Raw genomic sequence first — 25,628 nt, forward strand, 5'->3', positions numbered from 1 at the left:
GAGTATAATTATATTTTATTAAATAGTAAACAAAAAAGAAAAATTTTGAAAAGGGAAAATCTTATAGAATCTTTAAAAGCACGTATATAACATAATAATTTTTAACGCTTTTTTTTTTTTTATTATTATTATTACTTTTTAATTAAATTTCCTAAAATAGAATTATTAAATAATAAGATAAAGCTACTGTAAGTTCACACCAGTAATGCTATTTTAAAATTTATAACTTAAATATACATGTTATTGCAAAAAAAATTTTGTCCTCTACCAACCTCTTTAAAATCAAGGTTGAGTGTTTCCTTCCTTTAATAAATTCCAATGTTGTTTGTCCTTTATATGCCATAGTTTAGATTTAGGATCTCTAGTCGCATATTCCTTAATTGTATTTTTAATAGTTTCTTGACTATAATTAGTAAATTTATCTTGAGTAATTTCCGTTAAGGTACTTAACGAAAACTTATTTCCTTGTATTTCATCAAACATAGCGGATAAATCTTTTCCATCTGTAACAATGTTTTTTTTAAATTTTTTTGATGATATAGGCAAATTTTTGCCATCTATCTCAGTTAAAGAAGAAGTACCAATATTAGATTCTTGTAATGATCGTTTATATTCATTGTTATTGACGGACGACCTACTGCCCTCACTTTTCTTGGATATTATCATTAATGGGTCTACCGGTGTATCGTAAAACATTTTCATTTTTATTGAGTCAAAAAATTGTCCATCTTCCTTATCATTTAATGCCACAGTGCAATTGCTATTGTTATTCAGTTTAAAAACGGCATTTATCTTGACTATCGGGATTAATGGTCCCAAAAACTTTTTTTTCCTTTTGGAATCTGAATTACCATCACTCTCTTCCTCCTTAGCCAAAAAGTCGTCAAATTCTTCACCAAAAATCATATTGTCATCTTCATCTGCACAGTCTTCATCTTCCTCGTCTTCATCTTCATCTAAATCCTCCACATTACCCAACTCTTCCCCGTCTTCATCGTCATTTATCCATTCTAAGTCGGAATCATAATCATAGTTGAAACCAGTGCCCTCAGTACTAAATGGGTTCTGCTTGGGTAATTTAAAATATTTAGAATACGTACCAGTGTATGGTGGTCTAACATTTTCATAAAACCTAATAAACTTGTGGGGTATACTTTCCAATAATTTCTCCAACTCTTTATCATCCTTATCATCTTTATTATTAGACGTAATTAGTTGTAATAGTTCTACTGACGTAAGATGTGTTTCTTTTGATTTATTTTCCTCGTAGTACTTGTTTTTATTATTAGTTAAATATGCTAACGCTTCCTTAATGTTATTGTCACTGGCATCGTTTACTGATGAATTTAAAATGTCATCGATAGATTTCATTTTGTTCTGTAGTTCACATTCAGTCAATTTAAATTTAGTGGATAAGGAAACCCCTTCTTTTACATAAAAAGGCAGGAAATTTTTTTCGTAATCTGATTTAGAAGCAAAATTAACCCCTATAGTGGGTATTCTTTTAGAAGATTTTTTGAAAAAATTCCCAATTTTTGATTGGTTTTTTTCTTTGACTAAAAGTTCTTGTTCTTTTTCTAATTCCTTTTGCTTTCTTTCTTCATCTTTTTTCAAATCTCTCTGTTTTTTTCTTCCAATCTTTTTAATTCTTTTTCTTTTTTCTCTTCTTGTTTTTTCAATTCTCTTTCCTTTTTTTCTTGCTGTCTTTTCAATTCTTTTCTTGCTTTTTCCTGCTGTTTTTTCAACTCACGTTCTTTTCTAGCTTCTTCGATTTTTTGTTTCCATTCCTCCCTGGTCATTCTTGGCTTTTTCTTTGTCTGTTTGTTTTTTGATTTCAGTTCCTCCATATTATCAGTGTGTAGTTGTGTTTGTTTTGCATTATTCATTTCATCATCAAAAAGTAATGACAGTTCATTTTTATCGTTAGTGCTGTCTTTTTCTACCTGTTGGCTGCCGTGGCTATTATTATTATTATTATTATTATTGGTATTATTCTTGGTAGTAAGACCATTAGTTTCATCGTTCCCTCTATATGGTACCATTTCTTTATTTGGTTTACAATCCAAAATTTTAATAGTAGCATTTTTTTTTTCATCTTCAATTTCGATTAATTCAATACACTGAACGGCATCATTGTTTTTATCACTAATATTAGTGCAGTTATTATCTAATGTCTTAGTGTTCTGCTTTCCTCCGCTTTTGATTGTTTCATTAGGTCTTTTTATGACACTCAGGTCCCTATCTGGCAATGAAGATGTTGATTTTTTAAAAAAACTAAGAATATTACTGTTTTTTGTCATGCTATTTGCGATTCTTTGCTGATACTTTATTTGCTACAAAAACTTGCAACATGTGATAGTCATATTAAATGTTAAACGATAAGAAGAATATCCAAAGATAATATAAATATATCTATTGAAAAAAAAAAAAAAAAAAAAAAAAAAAAAAAAAAAAAAAAAAGTTTCTTCCTTTTTGTCTCAATTAACATGTAATTCGGCGTTTGCCTTTTTTTTTCTTCTATTTTTTAGTTATTTTTTTTTTTTTTGATGCCAAATGTTTAATATTATTTTACGCGTTAGTTTTATTAATGCGTGTATCCATCCAGAAAGTAAGTTACAAATAATATTATGTATTAGAGAAGTTGAGCCAAAAATAAATATCATATAAAATATAACAATAAGGTTGTAAAAAAAAAAAATAAAACAAAACAAAAATTAGAATCATTTAATGTGTGGCTGTTGTTGAAAATGGATAGTCTTTAGACAACTCTTCAAAAAACGAGCATAATTGTCTATTGTCCGCCTCACCATCATCATCATCATCATCATCATCATCATCATCTTCTTCTTCTTCTTCATAGACGGATTTTCGATTATGCTTTTGAGCAATTGTTTTTTTACTATTGATATTTTCATCTTCATATAATAATATAGCCTTTTCAGTGCGAGTTGGCGTCAGAATTTCAGCATTTTCATTAGAACCTTTTCTATTTTTGTAGGTTTCACAACTTTGTATATTACAACTTGTTTCTTCCAATAAACTCTCTTTATAATGACCAATAGGTGTAAATTCTAAGTTCTTTTTATTATTTTTCATTGAGACAGATCTTTTTGGCGTATAAGTTGCGGTTTTATGTTTGTTTACAATTTTACTTAACACACCAATGCCATTCTCTGTTTCTTTTTCACCTGGCTCACACATGTTATGGTCAAAATTATTATTTTTTTTACTTTTTTTGTTGATTTTGCGGATAGTTTTGTGAATCCTCTTTTCTATGGTTTCAGTAGTGTTCTTAAGATTGGTTGTTATGTTAAGTATTAACTTATCCTTTAAATCCAAGCAAAATTTTCGAGAAAATTCATCATTACAACCTTTCAAATATTCCATAACTGTTTCATCAATAGCTTTAATTTGGGAATTGATATTCATTTGATGATTTAATATTGTCACATTTCTCCTCTGCATAATGGTCAAATCCTCTAAAACATCCACTAGGTCCGTAAATTTATAGTTAGTATTACTGCTGGTAGAAATTAATGATTCATGCCCATCATTATGTTCATCGGGACAAATAATGCTATTAAGCTTTTCTAAGAGTATCTTACACTCGTCTTTAAATATACTACTGTTTTGCAAAATAATGATATTCGATTGGATATATGGAAAAATAAAATTGTACATAAAATTATTTGCTTGTTTGTAAGCAAAATAAGACATATTTGATTTTGATGTAACATCTGTTTTGGAACTGGTATTATTACTTTTTTCGTTATTTGAAGATGTCGTAGAAAAAATTGATATTGATTCAAAATCAGCATTATTCTTAATACCGCTACCAAAATTGTTGTTATTATCATTACCTAAGATAAAGTCATCAAATGAAAATCTAGGAGCTTTTAAAGGGAAACTTGTAACACGTTGATTTTTATTCTTGTAACTATCATCACTTAACTGCTGCATTTTTTGGTTAATTTCCAAGGTATTCAATCGATTTTGTAATATTTCAACTTTACAAGTTTTTTCATTTAATTCTAATTGTAAATGGCAAATATCATTTTTTAATTTATAAATGAATTCGTTATCAAAACTCTTTTTTAAATTTGGTAAAGTAGTATCATCATTTTGGCTTAAAATATGATTATTATCGATGTTTTTGTTTATGTCATCGATTTTCTCCTCAGAATCGGTATTAATATTTAAGTTTTTCATGCTATCGATAATGTCTGAAACACTATAATCCATTCCATTCATTTTCGGTAGTATTGTTAACACAATTTTTTTTTTTTTTTTTTTTTTTTATAAGCTTGTGTGACTTATAAAGTTATTCTTCTTTAGGATACTAGCATATTTATTACTACTGTTTTTAAACTTGGCAATTTCTTCTTTTTCTTTTTTTTTTTTTAGTTTAATGTTGGTGTCATTTATTATTTTATTTTATTTTAGTTCGTATATTTTTGATGGCTGGCACAAAAATAACCAAGATCTCAAGTTGGAAACAAGTTAAATATAAAAATGTTTCCGGTATCCATAAAAAGGAATCCGACAGAGCTTTTATCACAGTTAAATCCATTTTTTTTTTGTTTTTGTTTGTTAAGTAAAAAAAAAAAAAAAAAAAAAAAAAATTGCCAACTTTAAGCAAAAACTTATTCACATTATAATGTACGGGTTTAGTACTAAATCACTAGAATATTTTACTATTATAATATATATATATTTTTTTTTAATTGTACGGGACAGATAAAGATTAAAACACTAGATATAAATTTGAATACTTTGCTCAATGTTAATTGTTACAGGCTATCAAGCTATTAAGAGGACAAGAAAAGAGAGGAGAAAATGTTAAAAGTCAAATGCCCATTTAAGCAATGCAACTGTTCAATTATTAGCTACAATGAAAAAGAAAATCAACCTATAAACTTACCCTTGTCTGTATATGATGATTATAAATTATTATTAAAAAATAAAGATACTAAAGCAACAGGTAAGTTTTTAATAGTTGGAAATATTTGGGATTTCGATAATATAGGTGTTTCTAAAACATTGTCTTTTTTTGAAAATAAAGACGATAATATGTCAAAGTTGGAATTCGTTAATCCTATCGATAATAAAAGGTATAATATTACTCAGATTTTCAAGTACTTAATATGTTCTGACTGTGAAAAGGGCCCCCTAGGTATTATTTGTAAGGCTAAATTATTGAATGATGAGAATTCGACAGTGATTGAATTGAATTTATTAAGCTTAGATAGCATTGATTTGTGTTAATTTTAAAATAAAAAAAAAAAGAAATTAGAAATGTGTATTATTTACGTATAAAGTGATAATAGTAATAATGATGATAATAATAATAATAATAATAATAATAATAATAATAATAAACGTTTCTTTTTTTTTTTTCCTTTTTTCTTTTTTTTTTTTTTTTCTTTTTTTTTTTTTACTTTTTGGACATAACAGAAAAAAACTGCTTGTAATTGAAACAATTTTTCTTCCCCCTTCCTTTCTATTTTACCTTGTAATGTCTTCTGGTTTAAAAAAGAAAAAAAAAGGAAAAAAAAAAGAATAATCATCAAGAACAAAAAAAATTATGGCTACCAGAACTCAATTTGAAAACTCAAACGAGGTTGGTGTTTTCTCCAAATTAACAAATACCTATTGTTTAGTCACCGTTGGTGGTTCTGAAAATTTCTATTCCGCTTTTGAGGCAGAATTAGGTGATGCTATCCCATTAGTTCACTCCACTATTGCAGGTACCCGTATAATTGGTAGAATGACTGCTGGCAATCGAAGAGGTTTGTTGGTCCCAACTCAAACAACAGATCAGGAATTACAACACTTAAGAAATTCTTTACCGGACGCAGTTAAAATCCAAAGAATAGAGGAAAGGCTATCTGCTTTGGGTAACGTTATTTGTTGCAATGACTACGTTGCTTTAGTTCATCCAGATATTGATAGAGAAACTGAAGAATTAATTTCCGATGTTTTGGGCGTTGAAGTTTTTCGTCAAACTATTTCAGGTAATGTCTTGGTTGGATCTTATTGTGCTTTAAGTAATCAAGGTGCTTTAGTTCATCCACAAACCACTATACAAGATCAGGAAGAATTGTCATCTTTGCTACAGGTCCCGGTCGTTGCTGGTACTGTCAATAGAGGTTCTGCTGTTGTTGGTGCTGGTATGGTTGTTAATGACTATCTAGCTGTTACAGGTTTAGATACCACTGCGCCAGAATTGAGTGTTATTGAGAGTATTTTCCATTTACAAGACGCCCAGCCAGAGTATATTTCTAATAATTTGCGTGATACATTGATTGAAACTTACTCTTAGAAATAACTAAAAAGAAATAATGGTTTTAAAAGGTTTTCTTTTTTTTTTTTTTTTTTTTTTTTTTTATTATTATTATTATTATTATTGTTAATTTTATAGGGATTAAAAAAAAAAAAAAAAAAAAGAGGGAGAAAAAAAAATCTGCCGATTAATATTAATGGTATAAGAACAGGTTTATCAACAAAACTAAATAAAAACATATAGAAATACTTATATCATTGTTATTATAATGGGATGAATGTTAATGATAAATTTGTACTTGTATCTATTACTGGCGTAGCTTGTTTTTATCATTATTACCATTATCTACTTTTTCTTTTTGTGCAGTAGCAGTAGATTTTTATTATAAATAGTATTATGTATTTTTTGTAGTAAATAGCATAGTGTAGCCACACACCTATCGATGTAGCTATTAATATATATATTTTTCGTTTAAAAGCTGTGAAATGCTCAAGTAGCTTGAAAACACAAATGTCAATCTCATATATCTATCCTATCATATGTCATAAGTTATGAAATACATGTCGTGAAAGAACAATCAAGAACTATAAATATATTTATTTGAAAGTGTTTGGCTGATAAAGTTAGGCACGTGATTATTGTTGTAAAAATAAAAATAAAATTTATTAAATTTACCCGGCAATATAAACATAACAATTAGACCATAAATTGATTGCCTAGAAATTTTTTTTTTTTTTTTTTTTTTTTTTTGTTATATCACTGCTTACTTTGCAAGTATAAACAGGTTTTAGTAAATACCACTCAGTACATAATAAGTCTTAAAACAAAATAGACAAAAACCAAAGACTAAATGAGTTCGTTTAAAAGGGGTAAACTTAAGCTAAGAGGTGAAGCTCTAAAAAATTTGGCAAAATTGTCTTTGACAGAACCAACAAATCATAGCAAAGACATCCAACGTATTATTGGAAACTTGCCTATATTTGATACTCGTAAAGATATCGCCAAATTGGAATCAACACCATTGAATTTAAATGAGGTTGAAATTTTGTTTGCTGTTTGTGACAGCGTTCCTAGCACTGAAAAAAAAGCCATTTATTTACTTAATAATGTCATTGAACCTTATCTCAAAATAGGTTCGAAACAACAATTCACTGAAGTGACCCGCAACAAATTCAAATTTAATACTAATAAGACCATCATAGAAGAATTTGCCTTCAAGCTCATCATTTTCTTGATCAATGTTTATAATAGTTTCAAGTCCTTACAGGATTTTACATTAGATCTGATATTATCGTTTCTATCTACCTACAATGATGCAAAATCTCTAACTTTGTTGGATTCAGTTTTTTTATATGGGGTAATCAATGCGTTTAATGCTGCCGGAACTGTAACTAAAATTCACGATGTTTTTTGCATGACTTTATTTAAATTATTGAAAAATAACACTTTTGAGGATAAGATTACCGCAAGTTTTAATGAAGATTTGTCCAATAACATTCTGGCGCACTATTTTGATAATAATATAGAATTGTCGTGTTTATATTTTTGCAAGTTGGCTCACAAATTGCTATTGAAAATTATCAGATATAAGTTTGATTGTCCAACCAATTTGAGTCTTGTTGAATATGTTTTGCGGATAAAATCAAGTCAATTTCAAGATGGTGAAGAGATCGCTGTTGCTAGCACAGATGTTATTAATGATTATTCAAAGTTCTACACCGTGTTGGAAAATGATTCTGAATTCATCACAGAATCTGTACATTACTGTATTGATACAATTGATAGCCTACAATATATCGACTTGGAGCTATCATCTGCAGATACTATTGCGTGTATGTTTGAAAATAATGATTTGGCTTTGCAAGTATCTTCTTTATTGTTACCATTATCTCAGGGCGCTCCTTCTGACAATATAAACGATGATTCTAAAAACAAAAAAGTCACAGATTTTATTTCGGATTTTATGCGTGCTTATACGAACGAAAGCTACCTGTTATATGGCGAATTTTTAGTTTCCATAATGGCATTTGCTTCTTTATTGAATTTTTACACTGAAAAATTAACAGTTGATTTATTAGCCATGTTTCCTATTTTTGTATCTAGTAAATACGTTTCCCCAGCTTTAGTCAAAAGAATTTCACATAATTTTAGTATTGGTTTACAACCATTAACCGAGGATACTGTCGTTTCTTCGATTTATGATACAACAAATCTTCTGGGTGAGACGTCACACTTGAAAACCATGAAGGAGAGGAAGCTTACTATTAGCGAATCTGGGAATTTTGATAAATTTTTTTCCCAACCTGTATCCGGGAAACTACAACGTAGATCAAATACAATAGCAACTTTGGATTCCATGAATCTACTTCAAACTATTAATAAGCGTTCGGTCAATGGAGAAATGGATGCTGCATCCCGTGAGTCGAACCATGATGGATCGCGGGTGTCTTCATCTTCAAATACAAACGAAAGCAAAAAAAGTGACAGAGATTCAGCTATGTCTCATTTATGGGAAAATGTTATTACTGCAGCTATCACAATTGCATCTGTTTATAACGACCAATCTATCACCGTTTTAACCATAACAATTTTAACTCAAAAAGTTACTGTAATCAGTAGCATTTTAGATAGAATAATATTTGAAGGTTTAAGTAAATTGGCTCCAAAAGTTAAAGAAAACGAATTCGTATTATTAACAAAGTATTTTAAGGGCATCAGCACCACTGACAATAAAAATGAAAAGACAGGTGATTTTTCGAAAATTGAAGACGCCTCATGGAATGCCCGTTCCATTGTTTCTGGGGAACTATTAAATTTGGGAACCAAAGATAACCCGTTATATAAAATTTATTTGAAGGAGTTATTAACCAGCATTATCAGTGAGGGTGAAGTCGAAAATTTGGGACGTCATAGATCGCATGGTGAGATCTCGTTAGTTGCAAGTAGAATCTGCAAATACTTAAAACCATTGGCTCTATTATTGCCAGACGTAGATGAAACACCATTGAATTATCATGATTTTGATGCAGAGTTAACAAATATGTTTCGAAACATTTGGTTCAATATGGCTGTTCACGGATTTTCTTATGATTCACCGTTAACAAAAAAAAACAAAAAACATTTAAGAAGAATTGCACACAACTCGCCTCCATTGGCGTCGGACTTTCCCAAGAACACCAACGAAACCTCACTTGAAATGAATACCATTTTGCGTCGTGGTACTTCAAATACCAATTTAAAGGAACAAAAATCCCTGTTGTCTAAGTATCTATCGATGAATGCCGTACAATCGAAAACTTTTAGCGACTCAAAACTATTGTTTTTAACTTCCACCATTTTGTTGGAAAATTTCAGGTGCGACGGGGGTAGTTTCTCATCCTGTTTGGCGTATTTTTCTGATCCGGCCATTGAAAGAGCTAACCTAGACAAGTTTATGGGGTCTTTTGCAAAGCAAATGGTAAACAAGTATATCACTTTAATTTCTAAGAATAAAAGTATTACTGGGGAAAAAATAGCTAGCGAATTAGCTGATATGTTGATGTTACTACTCCATAGAAATTCTATGTTACAATCAGCTGCATTTCAGTGCTGTGGTATCCTAATTCAAAAAGTCCCCATATCTTTGTCGCATTCCAGCTCATTGTATAGATTATTGGACATCTTAACTCTATTATTTGATAGTGTTGTTGATTGTCAAATAGATAAGTATGGGCCACGCTACGAATACCATCTAAAGCATTCTGCGGACATTACAGTTTTATTACCCTTTTCAGAAACGTGGCGTTCTGAAACTTTAAAGTATGTCCAACAATATGCAGAAGTCTGGTTGAGAACCATATTGAATGGTGCTAATCAAGACGTGAAAGTTTTACTACAAAGTTACATCAGTGACGTCAATACCAGTACTAGCACTACTGAGTACAATTTACCAGGTAGATCTATTGATTTTGGAGTGACTTTTGCCATTGAAATGGCTAGCGGGATATCGTCTGTTGAGAAAGACCTATCTAAAATCAAAGCACCACAGAATATTAGATTTGACACTGCTTCCCAATTCTTAACACAGCATTCGTGGCGATCTAGTTACTTGGTTGAAAATAAAGCCATGTCTTCTTCATCGACGGTGGAGGAGAATAGGGTTGAAATCTTGAAAAAATTCCAAAATAAAATATCCTCGGGCGATGCTATTTGTTACACCGAGGCTTCTGGGCTATTGGAATTGACTGCAAATCTATTAGTTTTGGGTAAAGGTCATGCGATGTCATTAGTTTCTGATATTGTGTATTATCCCTTTAAAATTTTTACCCCCGAAGTCATGTCTTTAACAACAAATATTTGGTTGTCTATCATGAAAGTTAGGAAAGATGTTGCCGAATTGCTATTATCAGAAATTGTCTTCCATTGGACTTGCTCCATTGATGAAAGAATAGGATTATATTCCAACAAAACCAATTTGTTGCCCGAAGAGTGGGAAATGATGGAATATGCACCATACAACAAGAAATCTATCGACCATGCTGCTAGAATAGCTGAAAGAAGTATTGAGCCACACCAATTCATCTTGGAGTTTTTTAATTCACACTTTCAAGGTACCATGTTTGGAAGTCCCCAATTGTTAAAGATATTTGCACAAGCTGCGTTATACGGATTGGAAAATTTGAAGCATGCTAGTTTAAACCCATTTGCCATAACTGCACGTTTGGAACTGGTAAGATTTTCACTAAATGTTCTTGATATTTGTGTTTTATATAATTCAAGAGACGTTTCCAGATTAAGTAGATCTATTATTAGCGGTGCGCTAACGTGGTTCAAGGGCCTTACCAAGTGGCCTTTTGGCTCAAATCAGTTGAAAATGGAAAGTAATATTTCGGTGTTAAAGAAAACATACGACGCATTGAAGAAAAGGGAAAATTTATTGAGAAATTACACAGGCAACGAGTATGTTTTATTGTTGTACTTTATGAATTCTGAGATGTTTATTATAAACACATGGTTGAAACCCATGTCTAACGTTGGTGAATTACCTAAATTACCAGAAAGCTTATTTAAAGTTGCATTTAATATTGATCCTATTTTAGCCTTTAATATAGCTAAGAGATATTCTAGCGGTTCTAAAACTCAATATGACCCAATATTAAGCAAGTTGGTGAATGAAACCCCGTTAAAATGTATTCATGTGGAAGAAGCGTTGGCATTTTTGCTTGTACCCAGTACAAAGAACAAGGTGGTACATAATTGTATATACTGGAAAAATGTGTCACCAATTAAATCAATCAACATGTTTTTACCACCAAATGTTTCCAATAAATTTCTGATTCAATTCAACGTCAGATCCCTAGAATCACATGATGTTAATTTAACATTTTTTTACGTTCCTCAAATTGTACAATGCTTGAGGTATGATCCTAATGGATATGTGGAAAGGTTTATTTTGGATACCGCCAAGATAAGTATGTTATTTTCGCATCAAATCATTTGGAATATGCTGGCCAATAGTTATAAAGATGACGAGGGAATGGTGGAAGATAGTCTGAAACCTAAATTAGATAAAATTAGGAAAGAAATGATTTCTAAATTTTCCCCGAAACATAAAGATTTCTATGAACGTGAATTTGGATTTTTTAATGAAATAACCAGTATATCGGGGAAATTAAAGCCATATATCAAAAAAACAAAAGCTGAAAAGAAACAAAAAATTGACCAAGAAATGTCTAAGATTGTGGTTGCTAAAGATGTCTATTTGCCGTCCAATCCTGATGGTGTTGTCATTGACATTGACAGACTATCAGGTAAACCATTACAGTCGCATGCCAAAGCGCCTTTCATGGCCACGTTCAAAATTTGTAAGAAACAATACGATGAAGATTTGGGGGAAATGGTTAATATTGAAAAGTGGCAAAGTGCGATTTTCAAAGTTGGTGATGATTGTAGACAGGATGTTTTAACGTTACAATTGATTAGCGTTTTCCGTACCATCTGGTCAAATATTGGATTAGATGTGTATGTTTTTCCATACCGAGTGACGGCTACAGCACCTGGATGTGGTGTTATCGATGTTTTACCCAATTCAATTTCAAGGGACATGTTAGGTAGAGAGGCGGTAAACGGCTTATATGAATATTTCGTTACAAAGTTTGGTGATGAAACAACCATTGAATTCCAAAGGGCAAGATCAAATTTTGTTAAATCGTTGGCTGGGTATTCAGTAATTTCGTATCTATTGCAATTTAAGGATAGACACAACGGTAATATCATGTATGACGATCAAGGACATTGTTTACACATTGACTTTGGGTTTATATTTGATATTGTACCTGGTGGTGTTAAATTCGAAGCAGTTCCGTTTAAATTAACTAAGGAAATGGTTAGAGTAATGGGTGGATCGCCTAACACCGCTGCATATTGCCAGTTTGAGGAATTGTGTGTCAAAGCTTATTTGGCAGCAAGGTCTCACATGGATACTATAGTAAATTGTGTTGTTCCAATGCTGGATAGTGGGTTGCCTTGTTTCAAAGGATTGAAAACAATTAGAAATCTACAAAATAGATTTACACCCGACAAAACAGATAATGAGGCCGCTATGTATATGAAGGGTTTAATTAAAAAGAGTTATGAAAGCTATTTTACAAAAGGGTATGATGAGTTCCAAAAGCTAACGAATGGTATTCCATTTTAGGCGGTGTGAAAGGGTGTATGTTTTTTTTTTTTTTTTTTTTTTTTTTTTCCTTTAATTAACATTTCATAAGTTGTATGACTTATATATTGTACAAGTGATGAAATTGCTGTATATATTTGAATATTGAGAAAGATTTAATGACAAAGATGTTTGATTAGTGGAAGGTTTTTTTATTTGGTCTAATGGAAAATAACAAATTAGGTAATTAATTGGTAATTCTTGTGGAAAACTTAGCCGCCCAAAGTTGGTTATAAACAAACAAAATGTGTCTAATGGCCCTTGTAAATTATTTTGTCTTGGATTATAAAACACGAAAGTCTTTTACGAGGTTCGCATTAGTACTTTTTATTTATTTATTTTGGTAACACCGATAATCGGTAACGTATTAGAATACTTGAATCAACTTCACGTTCTACGCAGAAAAAGTATGAGTACTGTTATTAATTATAAAGATTTTGCGATGAGTTCAAAAAAGAAAAAAAAAAAAAAAGAAAAAAAAAAACTGTTTTGGGCATGCTGGCCAGAAAGCATTACCGATATATGGAAAATGAACAAAAACAAAAACAAAAAAAAGTAATAATATTTTGCTAGGAATTTCTCTTTCCACGCGTTATTACAAAAAAAGCAATGGTCAAAATATATGAGAGGTAAACCGAATTCGGATCCGTTTTTTTTTTCATTTTTTTTTCATTTTTTTTTAATGATTGATTGCTTATTCTACCTTTCTCTCTTTGTTTCCCCTTAGCCATCCCACGACATCCCCTTTAATCGCTTTTTCAAGAAGATTGTCATTGTTATTCATTTTACCCTTTTTTTTTTTTTTTTTTTTTGTTTTTTTTAGTTTTGTTTTGTTTATTTTTGTTTATTTAATTGATAAAAATAATAATGTTCAGAAATACACGCGGTAAAACACAATCCATCAACCAACAACTTTTACCTTTTTAACTCAAAAGGATGTAGCATGTAAACCTCCTTTCAATAACTTGCCATTACCATTGGTTGTTGTTAAGCAATAATGCTTTGATTTGTAGAGAAAAAATAAAATAATTTTTTTTTTTTTTTCCTTGTCTTTTTTTTTTTTTTTTTTTTTTATGGTTTTAATTTTAACATTTAATGTTACACAAGTCAAAAATAAAATATATATAAAGTACTTCTTGATATTATCCTTCTCCATCTCGAATTTTTTTTTTTTTAAATGTTCTTTTTTTCTTATTCCCGTCTTATAATATAATTATATCCCTATTATTTCTTTTCTTTTTAATTACCATTTCATTTTAAAAAAAAAAAAGATCTACAAGTAAAACAACAACAAACTTCGTTTTATATATACATATATTCACTAGCTACATATCCAAAATATGTTGTCTACTCGTACTCTATTGAAAAAGAACGTTACTGCCATCCGTGGTTTGGCTACCGTTTCTAAATTAACCAAGGATTCCAAGGTCCACCAAAATTTATTAGAAGATCACTCTTTTATCAACTACAAAAATAACTTAGAAAATGTAAATATAGTTAGAGAAAGGTTGGGAAGACCATTGACCTACGCCGAAAAGATTTTATATGGTCATTTAGATGATCCACATGGCCAAGAAATTAAGAGAGGTGTTTCTTATTTGAAATTGAGACCAGATCGTGTTGCTTGTCAAGATGCTACCGCTCAAATGGCTATTTTACAATTTATGTCTGCTGGTTTACCACAAGTTGCCAAGCCAGTTACTGTCCATTGTGATCATTTAATTCAAGCTCAAGTTGGTGGTGATAAGGATTTACCTAGAGCTATCAAGCTTAATAAGGAAGTTTACGATTTCTTGGGTTCTGCCACCGCTAAGTACAATATTGGTTTCTGGGGACCTGGTTCCGGTATTATCCATCAAATTGTTTTGGAAAACTATGCTTTCCCAGGTGCTTTGATTATTGGTACTGACTCCCATACTCCAAATGCTGGTGGTTTGGGTCAATTGGCTATTGGTGTTGGTGGTGCTGATGCCGTTGATGTTATGTCCGATTTGCCATGGGAATTAAAGGCCCCAAAGATTATGGGTGTTAAATTGACTGGTAAGATGAACGGTTGGACTGCTCCAAAGGATATTATCTTGAAGTTGGCTGGTATTACCACTGTTAAGGGTGGTACTGGTTATATTGTTGAATACTTTGGTGAAGGTGTCCACACATTTTCTGCCACTGGTATGGCTACTATCTGTAATATGGGTGCTGAAATCGGTGCTACTACTTCTGTTTTCCCATTCAACCACTCTATGGTTGAATACTTAGATGCTACTGGTCGTAAAGAAATCGCTGACTTTGCCAGTGTTTACCACAAAGACTTGTTATCTGCCGATTCTGGTGCTGAGTATGATATTGTCCATGAAATTGATTTGTCCACTTTAGAACCATATGTCAATGGTCCATTTACCCCAGATTTGGCCACTCCAATCTCCAAAATGAAGGAAGTTGCTGTAAAGAATGACTGGCCATTGGAAGTTAAGGTTGGTTTGATTGGTTCTTGTACTAACTCTTCTTATGAAGATATGTCCAGAGCCTCCTCTATTGTCAAAGATGCTGCTGCTCACGGTTTGAAGGCTAAGACTATTTTCACTGTCACCCCAGGTTCTGAACAAATCAGAGCTACTATTGCCCGTGATGGTCAATTAGAGACCTTCAAGGAATTTGGTGGTATTGTTTTGGCTAATGCTTGTGGTCCATGTATTGGTCAATGGGATAGAAGAGATATTAAGAAGGGTGACAAGAACACTATTGTTTCCTCTTACAACAGAAATTTCACCTCCAGAAACGATGGTAACCCTCAGACCCACTCTTTTGTTGCTTCTCCGGAATTAGTCACTGCTTTTGCCATTGCTGGTGATTTGAGATTCAACCCATTAACCGATAAGTTAAAGGACAAGGATGGCAATGAATTTTTGTTGAAACCACCACATGGTGTTGGTTTGCCACCAAAGGGTTACTTGAAGGGTAACAATACCTACCAAGCTCCACCAAAGGACCGTTCTACTGTTCAAGTTAAGATTTCCCCAACCTCTGACCGTTTACAAGTTTTGAAACCATTCAAGCCATGGGATGGTAAGGATGCTTTCAACATGCCAATTTTGATTAAGTCTTTCGGTAAGACCACTACCGATCATATCTCTATGGCTGGTCCATGGTTGAAATACCGTGGTCACTTGGAAAATATTTCCAACAACTATATGATTGGTGCTATCAATGCTGAAAACAAGAAGGCCAATTGCGTCAAGAACCATTACACCGGTGAATATTCCTCTGTTCCAGACACCGCCAGAGCTTACAGAGACAAGGGTATTAAGTGGGTTGTTATCGGTGGTGATAACTTTGGTGAAGGTTCCTCTCGTGAACATGCTGCTTTGGAACCAAGATTCTTGGGTGGTTTTGCCATTATTACTAGATCCTTTGCTCGTATTCACGAAACCAACTTGAAGAAACAAGGTATGTTGCCATTGAACTTTGCCGACCCAACCGCTTATGACAAGATTAATCCAGATGACACTGTTGATATTTTGGGTTTGACCGAATTCGCTCCAGGTAAAAACTTGACTTTGAGAATCCATACTAAGGATGGTAAGACTTGGGACACCCCATTGACTCACACATTCAATCAAGAACAAATTGAATGGTTCAAGGCTGGTTCTGCTTTGAACAAGATTAAGAGCTCCAAAAAGCATGCCAAGAAATAGTTTTTTTGTCTAATGAATCGATGTTTATATAATGATAATGTGACATAGGTTTTTTTGTATATCTTTGTCAGAGGTTCTATTTATTATTTATTTATTATTTATTTATTTATTTATTTATTTATTATTTATTATTTATTTATTATTTATTATTTATTATTTATTATTTATTTATTTATTGTGTCTTTATGTTTTATTAATTTTTATTTGGTACAACAATGTTTATTTAATATTTTTTTATTTATGTGTAAAGCTTTTTTTCATTTGATTAATGATGTGCTTGGTTTGTGCACGCAAGGTTTTTTTTTTTTTTTACATTATCGTTGTTATTATTGTCTGCCTCACGGTAACTTTGTTATATTATAGCCTCCGCACCAGGTTCTTTACTTTACTTACTATTACAAAGATTTACGTTCTAGTTTGTATTTGGAGTGTTTGATCATTTATATGGATATGATTGCATATTTGTTATTATTATTATTATTATCATTTGACTTTAGTATATATCAGTCTATTCTTTATTGTTTTTCTGGTTATTCTTCCCCTTTCTATATAAGCTAAACTAATAGTTATATAGGAATAATGAATTACTTGAGAAACTAATGCCTTGTAAAAGGTTGGAAATCAATCTTTTGTATACCTTTCTGGTTTCTTCTATAACCGAACTTAATCTTTTATTATCATTGATACATTATTTTCTTAATTGGAACTGTTTCAGCTTCTTATATATGAGTCATTTTCTTATCTATACGTTTCCTTATTACTGGTGACTCATATTTTGTTCTGTACTATAATTTTCATAGTATTGCTCTAGGATTATTACTCATTTAGTGGTTGTTCACCTTAAGTTTGTTTTATTACAGTAAGTCTCGTGGTTAGTAATATATTTGTATTATTATGATTAAGATTACTGATTGTTACACCTTTTCTTGGTTGACGATCTCTGTATGTTCTTATCATGGAATGCGCCTGTGGTTATGTATGTACTAATATATAGGTGTTGCTTACTGTTATGATTGTTATTCTCATATTAGTCATTTTTTTTTTTATTTTTATAACGTTGCTTGTAAAATGGCTCTTTAGTTAGTTTGCATTTTATACGACAGGCGTATGCTGTAGCAGTAATTTACAATACATAAAAAAATGTCTTTTTTCCCGTACAAATTTATTTTCTTAGATATATTTTGATTCCCCTTAATTATTACTAATTTTAGATTTCTTGAAGTTTTTTTTGATTTATATAAAAACTGTCAATTCTTTTTTGTTGATCTGTTTTGAAGAAAGACGTATCAAGGATAAAACATATTCAGTTCTATTTATATTTACATTCCTAATAGCATTTTTTTTTTTTAAAAAAATAAAATAATTCTAAAAAAAAAAAAAAAAAAAAAAAAAAAAGGAAAAACAAACGAATAATCCCTCCGAACTTTAGACTATAGCTATTTCTATAATCATATAAAACACTAGAAACGCTCGATCATACAATGCTAGAATATGCAGATTCTTGTCTTAAAGACAATTGTCAATTTGGATTCAAACCGTATCCTTCAAATAATGTAAATGCTTTAAATCCATGTTTCCTATCACTTGCCTCAGTGCTTATCGCAATTTTGTTATCCATCATTGTGCTGTTACAGTTTATTGAATTGTTCAAGATTAAGAAAGTCCCTCCAAATTTCAAGTACAAGAAAAACCATGTTTTGAAGTATTTTTCCACTTCTTATATAATTCACATTTCAAATGTTGCCTTATATGGTATTTTGGTGGTTGTCCAATATGCTTTGTTTATTAATAACGAAGGACAAGCTGAATACACAAAAATAATCCCACCCATTACAAAATTATCATTATTATCAAATATTATTTTCATTGTTTGCTTCTCTATTCCTTCCCAACTAGTCCAATATTTTAAAACATCAGCGGCCATTTCCGGTAATCTATTCTACTTTATGTTTTCTGCTTGTCTAAATTTATTTCAATTTTCACAACGATGGTTTCATTTGTCTGATAAAGATATGTACAACGTATTGCCTGGTCCTATCGCTGGGTATCTAGAACTCGGTTTGTTTATTGTTTCCACTTTGTGTTTGGTTTATTTAACAGCGCATTATGAACCTTCTAAGGTGTTGTTAGATTATTATAAGGAAAAGGGGATATATCCACCTGTAAATTTTTTCCAGTCCATCACTTTTACCTGGATGAATCCGTTAATTACAGACGTATATAAAAAGGGGAAAATTGAAGATCCGTATAATATGCCTCTTCCACCTTGTAATTTAAGTGCCCGTGAATGCACTGAAAGACTAAGAGCCCGTTGGGAGCAAGAATTATGGGACAATAAAGATAACAACGATAAAAAGAGTTCAATAGTGAAGGCTATTCTGAAAACCTTTGGTGGTACCATTGCCTGTGCTATTGTATACGAAATGCTACAGGATATTTTGAGTGTTATTGAACCTTTAGTTCTAAGGACCTTTATCAAGTCCTTTACTCAAGAATATAGAGAGCAATATCCCTTGTTAAATAGTTTGTTTATTGTCCTTACTTTGTTTGGTATCAAAATAATTAGCACCTGTCTATCCAATCAATTTTATATTACCATTTTTGAAGCAGGTTTGGGTATCAGGAGTTCTTTGATGTGCATGGTGTATCAAAAGGGGCTAAAACTAAGTGTCGATGCAAGAGAACAAAAATCATCCGGCGATATTTTAAATTTGGCATCTGTTGACGTTTTGAAGATCCAAAGATTTTTTGAAACGTCCCAGGGTATATTTGGAACTCCAATTCAATTAGTTGGTGTGTTACTTTCATTATATTCTTTGGTTGGGCGTGCCGTTTTTGGCGGGCTTGTTGTTATGATCATCATGGCGCCAATAAATTCATACTTATCAAAGAAATTGGAAGGGTTGTACCGCAAAAATATGGAATACAAAGATACAAGAACCAAATTGATTACAGAGATTTTAAATTCCATCAAATCGATCAAGTTGTATGCATGGGAAACACCAATGTTGAAAAAATTATTTCATGTGCGTAATGATTTAGAATTGGAAAATTTCAAAAAAGTTAGCGTTCTAGACAGTTTCATCTTATTTGCTTGGAACATGGTCCCCATCATGGTTTCTACATCCACTTTTTTGTTATATGCTTATTTGTATAATATTCCGCTAACACCAGACATTGTTTTTCCGGCCTTGAGTCTATTTGATTTGTTGGGCGATTGTATTTATATTATTCCAAATGTTATCACCGATATCATTGAGACCAAAGTTTCTATCGAAAGATTGAGGGATTTTTTGTTATTGGATGAGATCGATGATTCATACGTGGAAGTGTGTGATCCAAGTGAAGATCTGCCTGCTTTGGAAATACAAAATTGTACATTTTTGTGGGGCTCTATCAAAACTAATCAGAGCAAGAAAACCCAGGATAATTATGACGAAGAGGCTGAAACAACTGCCTTGAAGGTCGCCTTGAAAAACATAGATAATTTCAAAGTTGTCCCTGGAGAATTGACATGTATTGTTGGTAGAGTAGGTGCGGGCAAAACAACCTTGCTAAAGGCTATTTTGGGAGAACTTCCTTGTACAAATGGTTCTAATCCAAGTCTACCGCCCAAGATGATTATAAGGGGGACTTCTATTGCCTTTTGTCCTCAGCAGCCGTGGGTTATGAATTCTAGTGTTAAAGATAATATCATTTTTGGGCATCGATATGAAGAAAAGTTCTACAAACTTACTTTAAAAGCTTGTCAGCTTTTACCTGATTTAGAGATTTTACCAGATGGAGATCAGACTATGGTTGGCGAAAAGGGTATCTCCTTGAGTGGCGGTCAAAAGGCACGGTTGGTTTTAGCCAGAGCTGTTTATAGTAGGTCTGACATATATTTGTTGGATGATGTCTTGAGTGCTGTGGATGCTGAGGTTTCAAGTAATATTATTCAGCAAGTTTTGAGTAGAGAAACTGGTATTTTAAAAAACAAGACGATAATATTGGCCACTAATGCAATCAAAGTTTTGCGACATGCACAAAACATTTATGCCTTAAATAATGGAGAAATTGTGGAAAATGGAACTTATTCTGAGATTATGAGGGCTGATTCCAGGAATTCGCCCTTGAAAAAATTGATACAGGAATTTGCGTCAGTGGAACAGGATGGCCCTAATATTAGCGAACAAAAACAGGAAGCGGTTGAAGAACAACGAAAAAATGAGCAAGAGCTGGCTTTTGAAAGAGCCAATGATAATATTGTTCTCGACGATAATGGTGTTTTTCAAGAAATAAATGATTTATCTGTCACTAAAACCGCAGCTAGAAGTATTGATGGGGGGTCAATTTATAGTTTGGATACCAGAAGACCATCAATGGCTAGTTTTAAGCGACCAACTGTATTGTTGGACCATGAGCATGATAATAGAAAGACCAAGCAGGACGTAGAAAAAAAAGAGGTTGGGAAGGTGAAAAAATCTGTTTATTTAGTGTATATCAAAGCTTGTGGGTACGTTGGTGTTTTCTTTTTTTTTGTGTTTTTGGTTTCTTCTAATCTTTTCAATATTGTAGAAAAACTTTGGTTGAAGTATTGGTCCGAAAAAAACGAAAAAACACATTCAAATGAACATTTGATAAAGTACGCCAGTATCTATATGGGCATTTGTATTACAGATGCAGCATTTTCTGTTTTGAAGAGCATTGTTATGATGTTTTTCTGTTCTATCAATGCGTCCAAATATTTGCATGATACTATGGCGAAATCAGTCTTGAGCAGCCCGATGACATTTTTTGAAACTACACCTGTGGGCCGTATCATTAACAGGTTTACAGCTGATATTGGTTCTGTTGATTCTGGCTTGCATTTTATTTTCAGTTTTCTTTTTAGATCAATTTTGAATTATTGTTTCACCGTTATTGTTATCGGCTCGGTTTTGCCATGGTTTATTGTTTTCAATTTTGTGATTTTGCTATTTTATTTTTACTATCAGGTTTACTACATTGTTTTAAGTAGAGATTTGAAAAGATTAATGAGCAATTCATTTTCACCAATCATGTCTCTATTGAGCGAAACTTTAATGGGACATATGGTCATTAATGCCTACAAACATTTGGATAGGTTTAGTTTCTTAAACTACGAAAATATACAATTTAATATCAATTGCGTTTTCAATTTCAGATCCACCAATAGATGGTTATCGGTTCGTTTGCAAAGTATTGGTGCTTTTATTGTTTTAATTACCGGGCTATTGTGTTTGTCTAGTGGTTCGATAAACAAAAAGAATATTAGTTCGGGTACTGTTGGTTTATTGATGAGTTTTGCTTTGCAGATTTCGAATTCATTGATGTGGATTATTAGAATGACAGTCCAAGTGGAAACTAACATTGTCTGTGTGGAAAGAATCAAAGAATATTGTGAATTGAAACCGGAGGCGGAAGCTATCATTGAAAATAGTAGACCCCCTAAGAATTGGCCAGATAAAGGTGAGATTGTATTTGAAGATTATACCACTAAATATAGGGAAAACTTGGATCCTTCGTTGAAGAAAGTAAGTGTTCAAATCAAGCCTCGGGAGAAGGTCGGCATTGTTGGTAGGACAGGCGCTGGGAAGTCAACCTTAACGTTGGCTTTGTTCAGGTTGCTAGAGGCCACCGAAGGCAGGATTATGGTTGATGGAATTGACATTTCCAAGATAGGGTTAGCTGATTTGAGAAGCAGGCTATCTATTATTCCACAAGATGCACAAGCCTTTGAAGGTACTGTCAGATATAATTTAGATCCATTTGATGAATATACTGATTCTGAGGTGCTTAAAGCGTTGGAGTTATCGCATTTAAAAGCACATATTGTTGATATTGTGAAAAATAATTCAAATAGTGGTGACTATGAGCAACAAGGTTCTGCATCGCAGAATATTTATGAAAGGTTTAGTGATACTGAATTGTTGGCTTGCAAGATCGGAGTTAATGGTGACAATTTATCTGTAGGTCAAAAACAGTTATTGTGTTTATCTAGGGCTTTATTGAATCATTCTAAAGTTTTGGTTTTGGATGAAGCTACTGCTGCAGTTGATATGCAAACCGATAAAATTATTCAAGAAACTATTAGAAGCGAATTTCAAGAAAGAACTATTTTAACAATTGCACATAGACTAGATACAGTTATGGACAGTGATAGGATTATGGTGTTAGATAAGGGTGAAGTTAAAGAATTTGATACACCAGCTAATCTGCTAGCCAGAAAAGATTCTTTATTTTATGCTTTGTGTGAAAAAGGTGGATATGTGACAAATCGCCATTGAATACTTTATATTTTGAATCATTGAGAGAAGGAGAAGGAGAAGGGGGGGAAGTGGAGGAGGGAAATAAAAATATATATATATAATATAAACGCTTGTATACTTTTCAGATATTCATTAAAAAGATTCAAATACTTATTATGCTTTTTTATACTATAATTCTATTAACTTAAACTTTCAAACATATACACATACTATTATAATAATCACATTAAATTCACAGACTAACAATATATATATATAATATAATATATATATATTTTTTATTTTTTATTTTTTTTATTTTTTTTATTTTTTATTTTATTTTATTCCAACTCTTAATTTGGAACAGCATTACCAAACACTTTAGCGAAAGCTTGTTCAAAGTCGTAAATAATATCATCAATGTGTTCACCACCAACAGACACACGAATCAAATCTTTTGTAACACCGGAAGCCAATTTTTCTTCGTGGGATAATTGTTGATGAGTAGTGAAATATGGAGCAATAGCCAATGTTTTGGAGTCACCAATATTGGCAACATCGGCAATCATTTCCAAGCTGTCTACAACTTGAGGGCCAGAAGCCTTAAATGGATCACTTTCTTCGATAGATTTATCAAAGTTTGGAATTTCTTTAACACCGAAGGATAAGATGGTACCAAAACCATTTGTCAAGTATTTTTTGGCATTAGCATGGTGAGAGTGAGATTCCAAACCTGGATAAGAAACCCAAGCAACGTATGGAGATTTTTCGAAAAACCTGGCCAATTTTAAAGCGTTTGCTGCCTGGTTGCTGGCTCTTAAAGACAAAGTTTGCAAGCCCTGTATCATTAAGAAAGATCCAAATGGATTTAAAGTTGGACCAATATCTCTTAACCATTCAGTTCTGACATGGGCAATATAAGCGGCTGGACCAAATGTATCATTGAAAATCATACCATGGTAACCTTCAGATGGTTTACTGAATTGAGGGAACTTCTCTGGATAGTCTTTCCATGGGAATCTACCGCTGTCGACGATAATACCACCGATGGTGTTACCCATACCATTAATCATTTTTGTAGCAGAATGACAGATAATATCGGCACCATGTTTAAAAGGTTGACAGAAGTAACCACCTGCACCACAAGTATTGTCAACCACAACTGGGATACCGTGTTTATGAGCAACAGCAACAATACTTTCAAAATCCGGAACATTGTATTTTGGATTGCCAATGGATTCCAAATACACAGCTTTTGTTTTTTCATCAAAAAGTTTTTCAAAGTTTTTTGGGTCGTCACCTTCAACAAATCTAGTTTCAATACCCAATCTTTTAAAGGTAACCTTGAATTGGTTATAGGTACCACCGTATAAGAAAGAAGTGGAGATAATATTATCACCAGCACCAGCCAATGCAAAAATGGCTAAACTTTGGGCGGCTTGACCGGAAGAAGTGGCAACCGCAGCCAAACCACCTTCTAGGGAAGCAATTCTTTTCTCGAAAACATCTGTAGTTGGATTCATAATACGAGAGTAGATGTAACCTGGAACTTCCAAACCAAACAATTGGGCGCCGTGCTTGGAGTCATTGAAACAGTAGGAAGAGGTGGCATAGATTGGAACAGCTCTTGGTCTGTGGGCATCATTATCTGGATCTTGGCCAGCGTGCAATTGCAAAGTTTCAAAGTGGGTAGTTCTCTTTACTCTTTTTTCTTCAGACATTTGTGATTTGTTTTTGTTTGTGTTTTTGTTTTTGTTTTTGTCTTTTTTTTAACGATATAAGGAACGAAAAGACAAGCAAAAAAGTACAAAATCAAACTTTCATAGTCATTAAGAAGAAGGATAATTTGGAAAAGTTTGTGATTATTCGTTTTTACTTGTTTATATATATATATGTGTGTGTATATTGAATATTTTAGCATTCCACTTGTTGGAAACAAACCGGGGGGAAAGAAGAAGAGGAAGAAGAGGAAAAGAGAAAGAGGGAAAAATAAAAATAAAACATCCACAGTTTTCATTGTGTGTGTTTAGTGATATTTAATAGTTTAATATTCGAGTATTTGTTCTAATAAAAGATGGATAAAATCACAGTTTTCATTACATTTAAGGTAGTTTTAGACCAAAACCACGTGATGTTAATAATGTTATTAATTATTCGAAGGACAGCTCTGACTGATCTTGTAATAATAATTATTCAAAAAGCACGTAAAAAACAAAAATTGTGGTGTGAAAAAAATATATACACTATAATTTATTTATTGAAAGTATTATGCATCACGTGCAAACAATAAATAAATAAATAAATAAATAAATAAATAAATAAATAAATAAATTTCTATTTATGCTTATAACTACGGCAATATCTGTGGCAACAAACCATTGCTTGGGTACCTCTTACTAAACTTTTTTCTTGTGGTATTTTGAATAATAAAAACGGAAAAAAAAAATGAAAAAAAAAAAATAAATAACTTATGAGAGCTACGGGATTCGAACCCGCGCATCCGTAGATATCAGAGTATTTATCTTGAATTTCAAGGTAAACTGGGCTTACAGTTGCGAAGCTCACTAGCACCTTTCAGTGCGAATGAACCTCTTTAAACCTAAATCTGACGCCTTAACCACTCGGCCAAACTCTCTTAAGTTGAAATAATACATTAATAACTTTGCTATGTTGTACATCCAAAAATATAAAAAATATAACATAAAACATAA

The 25,628-nt window shown here is 32.1% G+C and overlaps 8 protein-coding genes and 1 non-coding gene across 9 annotated transcripts; 5 read left to right on the plus strand and 4 right to left on the minus strand.

Annotated features, from left to right (window-relative positions):
* Positions 1 to 282: 282 nt before the first annotated feature.
* Positions 283 to 1,371, minus strand: RLF2 (Rlf2p; the record flags this gene model as incomplete). The annotated part of the gene is made up of 1 exon (XM_046081320.1): positions 283 to 1,371. One exon carries the CDS (start codon positions 1,369 to 1,371, stop codon positions 283 to 285), a length of 1,089 nt encoding a protein of 362 aa, XP_045935724.1.
* A 1,353-nt stretch (positions 1,372 to 2,724) lies between these two features.
* SCDLUD_001571 (uncharacterized protein) lies at positions 2,725 to 4,251 on the minus strand (the record flags this gene model as incomplete). The annotated part of the gene is made up of 1 exon (XM_046076916.1): positions 2,725 to 4,251. One exon carries the CDS (start codon positions 4,249 to 4,251, stop codon positions 2,725 to 2,727), a length of 1,527 nt encoding a protein of 508 aa, XP_045935725.1.
* Positions 4,252 to 4,836: 585 nt separating this feature from the next.
* Positions 4,837 to 5,265, plus strand: DSS4 (guanine nucleotide exchange factor DSS4; the record flags this gene model as incomplete). The annotated part of the gene is made up of 1 exon (XM_046081321.1): positions 4,837 to 5,265. The coding sequence occupies one exon, from the start codon at positions 4,837 to 4,839 to the stop codon at positions 5,263 to 5,265; it is 429 nt and encodes a 142-aa protein (XP_045935726.1).
* A 319-nt stretch (positions 5,266 to 5,584) lies between these two features.
* On the plus strand, positions 5,585 to 6,322 carry TIF6 (translation initiation factor 6; the record flags this gene model as incomplete). Its single annotated transcript, XM_046081322.1, has 1 exon — positions 5,585 to 6,322. The coding sequence occupies one exon, from the start codon at positions 5,585 to 5,587 to the stop codon at positions 6,320 to 6,322; it is 738 nt and encodes a 245-aa protein (XP_045935727.1).
* An 811-nt stretch (positions 6,323 to 7,133) lies between these two features.
* STT4 (1-phosphatidylinositol 4-kinase STT4) lies at positions 7,134 to 12,959 on the plus strand (the record flags this gene model as incomplete). Its single annotated transcript, XM_046081323.1, has 1 exon — positions 7,134 to 12,959. The coding sequence occupies one exon, from the start codon at positions 7,134 to 7,136 to the stop codon at positions 12,957 to 12,959; it is 5,826 nt and encodes a 1,941-aa protein (XP_045935728.1).
* Positions 12,960 to 14,317: 1,358 nt separating this feature from the next.
* On the plus strand, positions 14,318 to 16,669 carry ACO1 (aconitate hydratase ACO1; the record flags this gene model as incomplete). Its single annotated transcript, XM_046081324.1, has 1 exon — positions 14,318 to 16,669. The coding sequence occupies one exon, from the start codon at positions 14,318 to 14,320 to the stop codon at positions 16,667 to 16,669; it is 2,352 nt and encodes a 783-aa protein (XP_045935729.1).
* A 1,481-nt stretch (positions 16,670 to 18,150) lies between these two features.
* On the plus strand, positions 18,151 to 22,956 carry BPT1 (ATP-binding cassette bilirubin transporter BPT1; the record flags this gene model as incomplete). Its single annotated transcript, XM_046081325.1, has 1 exon — positions 18,151 to 22,956. The coding sequence occupies one exon, from the start codon at positions 18,151 to 18,153 to the stop codon at positions 22,954 to 22,956; it is 4,806 nt and encodes a 1,601-aa protein (XP_045935730.1).
* Positions 22,957 to 23,270: 314 nt separating this feature from the next.
* On the minus strand, positions 23,271 to 24,638 carry MET17 (bifunctional cysteine synthase/O-acetylhomoserine aminocarboxypropyltransferase MET17; the record flags this gene model as incomplete). Its single annotated transcript, XM_046081326.1, has 1 exon — positions 23,271 to 24,638. One exon carries the CDS (start codon positions 24,636 to 24,638, stop codon positions 23,271 to 23,273), a length of 1,368 nt encoding a protein of 455 aa, XP_045935731.1.
* Positions 24,639 to 25,388: 750 nt separating this feature from the next.
* Positions 25,389 to 25,552, minus strand: SCDLUD_001578. Its single transcript has 2 exons — positions 25,515 to 25,552; positions 25,389 to 25,433 (listed from the first exon to the last, which is right to left on the minus strand). It is a non-coding gene; the product is annotated as a tRNA-Leu (tRNA).
* Positions 25,553 to 25,628: the final 76 nt, after the last annotated feature.

Source organism: Saccharomycodes ludwigii, chromosome II (genome assembly GCF_020623625.1).
Source record: "Saccharomycodes ludwigii strain NBRC 1722 chromosome II, whole genome shotgun sequence".
Lineage (NCBI taxonomy): Eukaryota > Fungi > Ascomycota > Saccharomycetes > Saccharomycodales > Saccharomycodaceae > Saccharomycodes > Saccharomycodes ludwigii.